Below are 10,100 nucleotides of genomic sequence, written 5' to 3' on the forward strand. Positions count from 1 at the left end.
TGGAGTTTACCTGGAGAGAGTTCCGGGGGTCAACGCCCCCGCGGCCCGGTCTGTGACCAGGCCTCCTGGTGGATCAGAGCCTGATCAACCAGGCTGTTGCTGCTGGCTGCACGCAAACCAATGTATGAGCCACAGCCCGGCTGGTCAGGAACCGACTTTAGGTGCTTGTCCAGTGCCAGCTTGAAGACTGCCAGGGGTCTGTTGGTAATCCCCCTTATGTATGCTGGGAGGCAGTTGAACAGTCTTGGGCCCCTGACACTTATTGTATGGTCTCGTAACGTGCTAGTGACACCCCTGCTTTTCATTGGGGGGATGTTGCATCATCTGTCAAGTCTTTTGCTTTCGTAGTGAGTGATTTTCGTGTGCAAGTTCGGTACTAGTCCCTCTAGGATTTTCCAGGTGTATATAATCATGTATCTCTCCCGCCTGCATTCCAGGGAATACAGGTTCAGGAACCTCAAGCGCTCCCAGTAATTGAGGTGTTTTATCTCCGTTATGCACGCCGTGAAGGTTCTCTGTACATTTTCTAGGTCAGCAATTTCACCTGCCTTGAAAGGTGCTGTTAGTGTGCAGCAATATTCCAGCCTAGATAGAACAAGTGACCTGAAGAGTGTCATCATGGGCTTGGCCTCCCTAGTTTTGAAGGTTCTCATTATCCATCCTGTCATTTTTCTAGCAGATGCGATTGATACAATGTTATGGTCCTTGAAGGTGAGATCCTCCGACATGATCACTCATGTAGTAAAATAATAATTACAGAGTGTACCACTAGAACACCTAGCATGGCTAGGCATTTCGGGCAGACTTAGATTAAATTTTAAGTTTAAAATATTACAAAATTATGAGGTAAGTTGGTATTATGGCTAAGTGACTAAATACTAGTTTGTGAGTTTAGCAATGTGAATGCTTTTGTTTTGGCACTATACATAGTTTCAGTATTGGAGTATCACAGGCCAACTTATGACTAGTTAAGATTCATTATTTTGAGATTGAGATTGATATTTCTGTTTATGGTCAAATGGGCAAAATTACAAGACTACTTTCCATGTACATTTTAACAGATGTATACCAAGAAAGTGACAGTATTTTGGTGGCCAATATTTTACTGTGCACTTGGGGAGATGGGGAGAGGGTTATGACACACTACCATTAAAAATAATAGGGAACCTTTTATAATGAATTGATACCGGAGCCTCAATTTCTTGGTGATACACATCATAGTCTATGTTTCTTACACATATTTAAATATTAAGATATTACAAAGACCCCAATGAAAATAAGTCATGTTGTCAGATTTTTCTGGATTATCCTAGGTAATTTAAACCTACGTATGTTAAACTATGTAAGATAATTGTACTTACGTGTACCTGTACCTAAATAAAATTACTAATCCATACCAGGATACTGATAATTCCTGATGTAAAGTATTTTTATCCTTACAGTTATGTTAGGCATGAATATTATCAATAATAGTAAAATTTATGAAGGGATTCAGGGAAACTGGCAGGCCCGACTTGAGTCATGGAGATGGGAAGTACAATGCCGGCACTATGAAGGAGGGGGTGTTAATGTTACAGTTTTATAACTGTAGGGTAAGCGTCCCTCTGGCAAGACAGTGATGGAGTGAATGATGGTGAAAGTTTTTCTTTCTCGAGCCACCCTACCTTGGTGGGAAATGGCCTGGAGTTACCTGGAGAGAGTTCCGGGGGTCAAGGCCCCCGTGGCCCGGTCTGTGACCAGGCCTCCTGGTGGATCAGAGCCTGATCAACCAGGCTGTTACTGCTGGCTGCACACAAGCCTATGTGTTAATATAACATAAAATGTTAGGTAAAGGGGCAGAGACGCAACTGGTGTGACATTTTGGCAACCTTTCGCTCTCCAGGAGCTTTGTCAAGCTTGACAAAGTGAAACATTGCCACAATAAAATGTCACATCCACGTCCTTTTACCTAACATGAACATTAATGTCTAATGAAATAAATAACTATGAATTCATTAAGAATATTCTAAGAACAGTTTGTGAGTTCTAGCTTAAGGTTTATCCCTGGATAAGGAATGTTAGAATTGTAATAAGGTATTATATTGAGGGAGATGATGGTCACCACCTCGACATTTCACAAGTCATACAAAGAATCTTGAAGAACTTCTACCATTAAGTTAATTGATGGTTGTAACCCTATTATCTGAAACCATCCAAGAAAATATTTCCCATATTAGTAAGTTTATTTAGGCACAGGTACACATAAGTACAATTATCAGTGTATATTACCCTCAAGGATAACCCCAAAAGAAGTCAGTGACTTACTTCCATTGTCTGGAAAAAAAATTCAGAACCCCAATTGGGTCATGCTGCACTTGAATAAATAATTAAACTAAACACATACTCCCTTAAGGAAATACTCCAAATATAATGCAGCTTCACGTATAACGTCTACTGAAGCCATTGTTTCTGCATTTCTTAACTGGTGAATCCTCTTGTTGGGTCTGTAAGGGTGACTGACAGCTAACACTATCAGCCATGACTGCTGATGTTCACAGAAGAAAAACTCTCCAGAGCTGAGCTGAGAGAAAATGTATTACTATTATTATTATGGGGAAGCGCTGAACCCGTAGGGATTATAGTGCCTGAGGGTCGGGGGATGATGGAAGTCATTCAGGTTTAATTCAGGGAACTGGAGCACAGATCCAATTCCCTAGACCAAAAGCCCCTCACCAGCGTCAAGGAACCTCCTTTGAGGGGAGAGAAAAGGGAACAGTCACTTTGTAAGTAGAATGAAAAACCAAGTTGAGTCCCTTGGTAAACCAAGTTGAGTCCCTTGGTAAACCAAGTTGAGTCCCTTGGTGAACCAAGTGGAGTCCCTTGGTGAACCAAGTTGAGTCCCTTGGTGAACCAAGTGGAGTCCCTTGGTGAACCAAGCACCAGCAGAGTGCAACCTCCTCACTCTCACCAGAGTTCAACAACTGGATATTCAGATAAACCGTTATAGAAATATACGCAGAGCTCAAAATGGAGCTGAATAAAAAAAAAGAATGGATGAAAAGAGTGGTGTCCCTCTTGCAACGTGCCCAGCTGGCACAAGATGAGGACAAGCGTTTCAGAGAGAATGGGAGAATTTTGTCATTGATGCTTAGGTCAGAGTGAGACATTCACACTCGACGAAGGCTGGAGCAGGAGTCAGAAATATTTTTCAGTCTTCACATCACTACTGTTCCTGCCTACTTTCTGTATTCGACTGAAGAAGCCTACTGTGTAGGCGAAACGTTTCGGAATAAAGTTGCCTAACTGTTGCCTATGTGTCTTACCTACCAACCTGTCGGTATTGTATACCATTTTGATGTTCATCCTGTCAGACACTGCAACACATGGCCTCTTGGTACAGAAAACACCTTGGACAACCCTTTCAAGTGAGAGCTGTTGGGTCTGAGAGGGACCTGACCTCTCAGTGGCTACATTCTCACTACTACTACTACTCTGCATCTCTCCTTCCGACAGTATTTAAGTCTCCGCACTGTCGCTTGATCTTCAGATTGAAGAAGAGTAGCAGCCCAGCCACCGTGGAGAGAAGACGTCGTCGTTCCTGCTCTTCAGCTGAGCAACTCTGAACACTGTTGCTCGAGAATTTTCTTGGGTTATCCTGAGTAGTTCTTCACCCGAGCTGAGAGGAGACTTGCTTGCGGTCACTTCGAGCCCCATCCCATCAAGAGGGTAAGGCGGTGACTTGCTTGCTTGTTCACCCCTCTCATCCCCATCCCCCCAACCTTCCCCATCCTACCCTCACCCATACATCAACACTGGCCCACACACTTAACACACTACATACATTGCTATCCTTCTGACTGTCCTATCTTCTTTTTCGGCAACTTCGCTTTGGCGAGTTAACACAAGGCATTTTGACCATCCGGTAGCCCGTGTGGTTTTTTAAAATCCGGCCGATCTTTGCCTTGGGCCCTTTCCCCTCACTACTAGAGGGTAGGCTATCTTAGGGGCTGACCTTCATAAGTCAGCTGAAATAGGATGTTAGGCTAACATTAAGGAAAGATCCCTTTTTATTAAGCAACTCCTCTGCCAGATGCTCCTTCCTAGACATCATGGCGAGGATACGTGTAAGATTACGCATTGATGGTAATCAAATGTCAATGAAAGAAATTCTAACATGTATTTGCTCCAACTCAACTGTTGCTCCAGTGGATGTTTTTCAAACCCACGCTGGAGCAGTACTTCTCCTCTCTTCGGAAGAAGAGTTACTTCAACTGCTGAAGCATGATGTGCTTGAAAAACTGAAGACTTCTGGTGTTACCCCAGTTGCACCTGAGAGCTATCAAGCTCAGAGGACTGTGTTTGTGGCCAGAATCAACAGTTTCATGAAACATAGCACAGTGAATGAAATTGTGGAGGACATTAATACAGAGAATTCTGAATTTCGGGCTGTAGAAGCACATAAATTCTCGAATCCTAACAACAACAAGGTAACCTTAAAGTTAATACTTGAGACACCTGAGGAGGCCAAATTTGTGTGTCAAAATGGCTTCAAATGTTTTGGCACCAGATGTACACCTGACCAAATTTCTCTTGAACGCTTTGTCAGTGTGACACAATGTTTTAAGTGTTATGCCTTTGGTCATAACAACAACAAATGCAGTACTCAAGGGCAGATTTGTAGCATTTGCTCTGGCCAACATTCGTATCGAGATTGTAACAACAAAAATACACCCAAATGTGTCCTCTGCAATGGAAAACATCATGCTGTTTCTGCTATTTGTCCTGAAAGAAATAAGGAAATGCAGAAAATTCTTGAAGCCAAGAAACTGTCCACTTCTAAGAAGACCACTCCCCAGGCACCGCCAACGATGTCCCAAACTTCCTTCCCAGCTTTGCCTGGATCAAGTGGGACTCCTCAGGTCTCTACCAATGGTTCCAATGTTTGGAATTCTGCCCCTCTTGGAGCGCCTCAATCTAACCCTCACTTCCAACATACACAAATGCAACAACAAGGTTCAGTCTCATCTCCTATGTCTCAAGTATCCACAGCCGGGGATATGACGAGAGCGCAACTAATGTACATGATGGCCAAAGACATAGCAGGTGGTGACATTCAACTCTGCTCTCAGGTTTTAAATGATCTGTTAATGGCTAATGGGATCACTCCCATCAATATCCCAGAAAATGTGAAGGTTATTATGACCCAGCCTTCTCATAACAAGCAGTACGTACCATACTCTACATCTAAAAATAAGCCTAAGTCATCCCTGGCCCAGGGATCGCCCACCTCGCAAACCCAGGTTGTCAACTCCCCTCAACCCGATAAGTCAACAACTGAACATAACAATGCCCCAGAAATTGGTGCCTACTCTCCCGCTATAGAAGCTGATCCTGTTGAACAGGAACTTTCCCAAGGTAACTCACCTTGCCTACCTAATATTCCCTTGGAGCCTCCACAGTCTCCCATTAACTCTCACGAGCCTCTGCTTCCTGTAACTGGGAATAGCATACCTCAGTTTTCTGATGATGACTCTAACGATTCTAATGAGTCTGTTAATATTACTGCCTCTAGTGAAGATGATGGCATTTTTAATACACAAGCACCCACGCAAAAGTTCCCTCCTTCCCTTGACGAGTCCAGCAGGGATAGTGTGGATGCAACACGTGACTTTACTTGCAGGCGTTCAGACCGCAGTACACGAGCGAAGTGCAAGAAATAATGGGGATTACAATTTTCCAACTTAATGTTCAAAATTTCTTTAATAACCGTTACCTTCTTGAGGTTGAACTACATAACTACAATCCCGATGTTATACTTTTGAACGAGACAGCTGCAAGAGTTGATCAACATATTAAATTACGTGGTTACTCTACTGTGGAGAAATCGAGAGGACCCTTTAGTGGTGTAGCCATCTTAGTTAAATTAGGCTACACATTTAAAAATATTCATGTTGATGAAGAAAACATTCTTGCAATAGAAATGACAACGTCTCATGGACAACTAGTGATAGGAACTGGATATTTTCCCCCGAGACAACCATATATAGAGTCAATTCCTCTACATAGGATATTAAGCAGAAATATTCCAACAATTCTAGCAGGAGATTTTAATGCTCATCACCCTGCCCTCTTCAACTGTGGAGCTGGTGTTCCACTGGGTGACTTAAAAGGAAAACAACTCTTTAATATCATGACAGCTAGAAACTTGTCATTTCAAGGCCCATTCTTTAAATCGTACATTGGACCTCATCCAGGGACACCAGATATAGTACTGACAAACAGAGACTGTGACATTTTTCACTGTCGTATATCTCCTGGTGGAAATGTAGGATCGGACCATATCCCTGTTATAATAAAACTACAAACTTCTCCATTTAGAATACCTGTACCTCCTAAACCCAATCTTAACACTCTAGGATTTGACCCCTTCAGGGCATATCTGGGTGAGGATGAAATTGTGTCATTGGAAAATCTACCTTCCAATGCAATTGATGATGCAATCAGGTCCCTGCATAATCGAATTATTGAAGCTACTAATGCAACTTGCCAATTAGCTTCCACAAAGATATACCAACAATATAAACCTACTAGGGAAATTAGAGACAATTGAAGAAATTATCAAGCAGAATGTCGAAGGCATCTTCAAACGCGACAACCACCAGCAGCTACACTACACCGATTAAGGCACGAATTAATTAACATGATTAGTCAACACAAACGGGACATATGGAAATTTCTAGTTCTTCAAGCTAATCAGTATAAACGTGAACCAGCAAAATTTTGGAGTAAGATCCGACAACTTTTAGGGGCGAAGCACAAGGCTCCTAACTACCTAGTTCATACCTTCACTGTTGAGGATGATGAAGATGTTGAAATTAAACTTGACGATCCACAGGACCAGGCTAATTTGATGGGTGATGTATGGGAGAAAATTCTCTCCCACAATAACAGTCGTCAATTTAACAATAATCATTATCAGTTGGTCAATGAATGGAGAGATGAGAACTTGGATGATCTACAACCACTACCTTCCATCGATACTTCAACTCTTGAAGATACCCACCCGCTTACTAGACCTATTACATTACTAGAGATAAGTCAGGTTATTGGAAGAATGAGAAATAGAGCCCCTGGCCTCTCTGGAATAACAATGAAACAAATAAAGTACCTACCTAGAAATTGTAAACAGTCTTTGGTAAATATCTTTAATGCCATCTTGGCCTCATGACATTTTCCAGTTGTTTTTAAGACTGCTAAGATGATCTTTCTTGGTAAGCCCAATAAAGACATCCACCAACCTGGGAACTATAGACCTATATCTTTACTTGAAGTCACTGGAAAAGTTCTTGAGAAAGTCATTTCCAACAGATTGAACTGGACTATATGGAGTTTAATCACTTTTTTACTGAAAAACAATTTGGCTTTAGAACACATAGAGGTACCAATCATGCAATAAATGTTATTTTCGATACTGTAGCAAGTCTAAAACATCAGGGCAATCTTGAATTCTTCGCTTAATTGCCACCAGAGATGTTCATAAAGCTTTTGATAGCTTATGGCATGATGGCCTTATATACAAACTCATTGACCTACCAGACCATAACTGGACTTTTCTCAGATTAATATATAATTTCTTAACTCAACGAAAAATCATTCCCACCTTTCATGGCAAGTCGACAGAGCCTTTTATACCAACAGCTGGTGTCCCACAAGGTTCTTGTCTAAGTCCAATTCTGTTCAACATTTATGTGAATGACCTTCCTCAACCAGAGTTTAATGATACAATTATGACACAGTTTGCAGATGATGTTATTCATGTCGTCTCATCAACTCCGGTAACAGGAAAATACAAGTATGAGAGAGTCATAGAAAAAATGAATATTGAACTTCGTAGAACATCTAATTGGGAAAAGAAATGGAGAATTACGACTAATCCTGACAAGGTCCTTGTTAGCACGATAGGATGTTTTGCATCAACAATTGAAGATAAAGGGGGTATCTCCATCAGAGGTACACCTGTAGCCATTAGAAACCCTAACAAGATTTTGGGATATGAAATAGACAGGCTGCTCCACTCAACATCTCATGTAACTAAAAAGATCAATATAGCCTCTCTCCAGGTAAACTCCAGGTAGCCAAAGCCGGTCTTAGCAGTCTCTTTCGATTCAATCAAGCCCCTCAACATGTCAAAAAACATCTGTATAAAATGATAATAAGACCAATACTCGAATACCCTTGTGTCCCAATGTCATTAACAACAAAGACCAACATGCTACGGTTACAAAGGGTCCAGAATAGAGCTCTTCGCTTTATTACCGATACCAGGAGGAGAGACAGAGTTAAAATGGCAGATTTACACAGACAACAAGATATTACTGCCATAAATGTACGCCTTGACACCCTAAAAAAGAAACAACTTTATACAGTGCAAGAGTTGAATAACTATAGGCCAATATCCAACTTACACCCTCTCTCAAAAATCTTCGAAAAATTAATTCATAAACGAATCTACTCCTACCTTATCTCCCAAAACATACTCAACCCCTGCCAATTTGGATTCAGGCCTAATAAAAATACTAATGATGCTATTATACACATGCTAGAACATATATACACTGCAATAGAGAAAAAAGAAGTCCCACTGGGGATCTTCATTGACTTACGTAAAGCTTTTGATACAGTTGACCATGACTTGCTCCACGTAAAATTGTCACACTATGGTATAAGAGGGCACTCCCTCAACTACCTCAAGTCATACCTCAGCAACAGAAGCCAATATGTGTACGCAAATGGGGCAAACTCTTCTGCACAACCAATTACAGTTGGTGTCCCACAGGGAAGTGTCCTTGGCCCTCTTCTCTTTCTCCTATACATATATGACCTTCCAAATGCTTCGCAATTACTCAAACCCACACTATTTGCAGATGACACTACATACGTCTTCTCTCACCCGAGCCCAGTCACGCTAGCCAGTACTGTAAATACCGAATTACAGAAAATATCTACCTGGATGAGGACTAACAAACTTACACTAAACATTGACAAAACCTACTTCATTCAGTTTGGTAACAGAGCTACAGATGTCCCTCTTAACATAATGATAAACGGATCACCTATCACAAAGCTAACAGAGGGAAAATTCTTAGGAATCCACCTTGATAATAGACTCAAATTTCATACACATATACAACAAATTTCTAAGAAAATTTCCAAGACTGTAGGCATACTATCGAAGATACGGTTCTATGTTCCCCAGTCAGCCCTCCTGGCCCTATATCACTCTCTTATTTACCCCTATCTCACCTATGGAATTTGTGCATGGGGCTCAACAACAATTAACCATCTCAGACCACTAATTACCCAACAAAAGGCTGCAGTTAGAATAACAAATTCTCACTACAGGCAGCACACTCCACCAATATTCAATACACTAAACCTACTCACCATACAAAACATCCATACTTATTACTGCACCTATTACATACATAGAACACTTAACTCTGATATTAACCCTCCCCTCAAACATCTCCTTGCCAACCTCAACAGAACACATGACCATAACACAAGGCACAGATCACTCTTTGATGTTCCTCGTGTCCATCTCACACTATGCAAAAACTCAATGCACATAAAAGGCCCTAAAATCTGGAATTCATTACCTGTAAATATAAAAGAAACACTACCTGTTTATAAATTCAAGTCTCTTCTCAAATATCACTTACTCACCCAAAACCAAATAAATACTGAATAACTGAACCTTATAAATTGTATATCTTAAATGTTTCTCACAATTATATCACATAAATGTTAAACCTAAAACTGAATCTAACTTTATTTTTTAAATACACTACCTAACAGAATACTTCATATGACTGAATGTACAACAATGCATGCAACCATATGACCTGTCTTTGTAATACTCACTTGTGCTTTATAGTAATCTGTTTACATTAATGTTTTATCACTGATTTCATCATTGCTTAGTTAATCTTAAGTTAATTTTAAGCCAGCCCGTAATGCTATGCATAGTATAAGTGGCTTTGGCATGCTGCTCTTATCTGTTTTTTTTTTTTGTACCTCTGTATGTGTGCTCAAATTGTTAATAAATAAATAAATAAATA

The 10,100-nt window shown here is 40.8% G+C and overlaps 1 protein-coding gene across 4 annotated transcripts in view; it reads right to left on the bottom strand.

The window, feature by feature from the left end:
* The window catches only part of LOC128703806 (uncharacterized), a 59,719-nt gene extending 57,178 nt beyond the window's left edge, over window positions 1-2,541 (bottom strand). For 2 of the 4 annotated variants that reach the window (XM_070103717.1, XM_070103714.1), the window contains exon 1: window positions 2,384-2,541. In XM_070103717.1, the coding sequence (XP_069959818.1) occupies window positions 2,384-2,443 (60 nt within the window). In that variant the 5' untranslated portion in view covers window positions 2,444-2,541. Of the gene's footprint in view, window positions 1-2,304 lie in introns of all 4 variants that reach the window. The other 2 variants (XM_070103716.1, XM_070103715.1) reach the window with 2 other exon arrangements.
* Between the last annotated feature and the right edge of the window lie 7,559 nt (window positions 2,542-10,100).

Source organism: Cherax quadricarinatus, chromosome 87 (assembly GCF_038502225.1).
Source record: "Cherax quadricarinatus isolate ZL_2023a chromosome 87, ASM3850222v1, whole genome shotgun sequence".
In the NCBI taxonomy this organism is placed as follows: Eukaryota; Metazoa; Arthropoda; class Malacostraca; order Decapoda; family Parastacidae; genus Cherax; species Cherax quadricarinatus.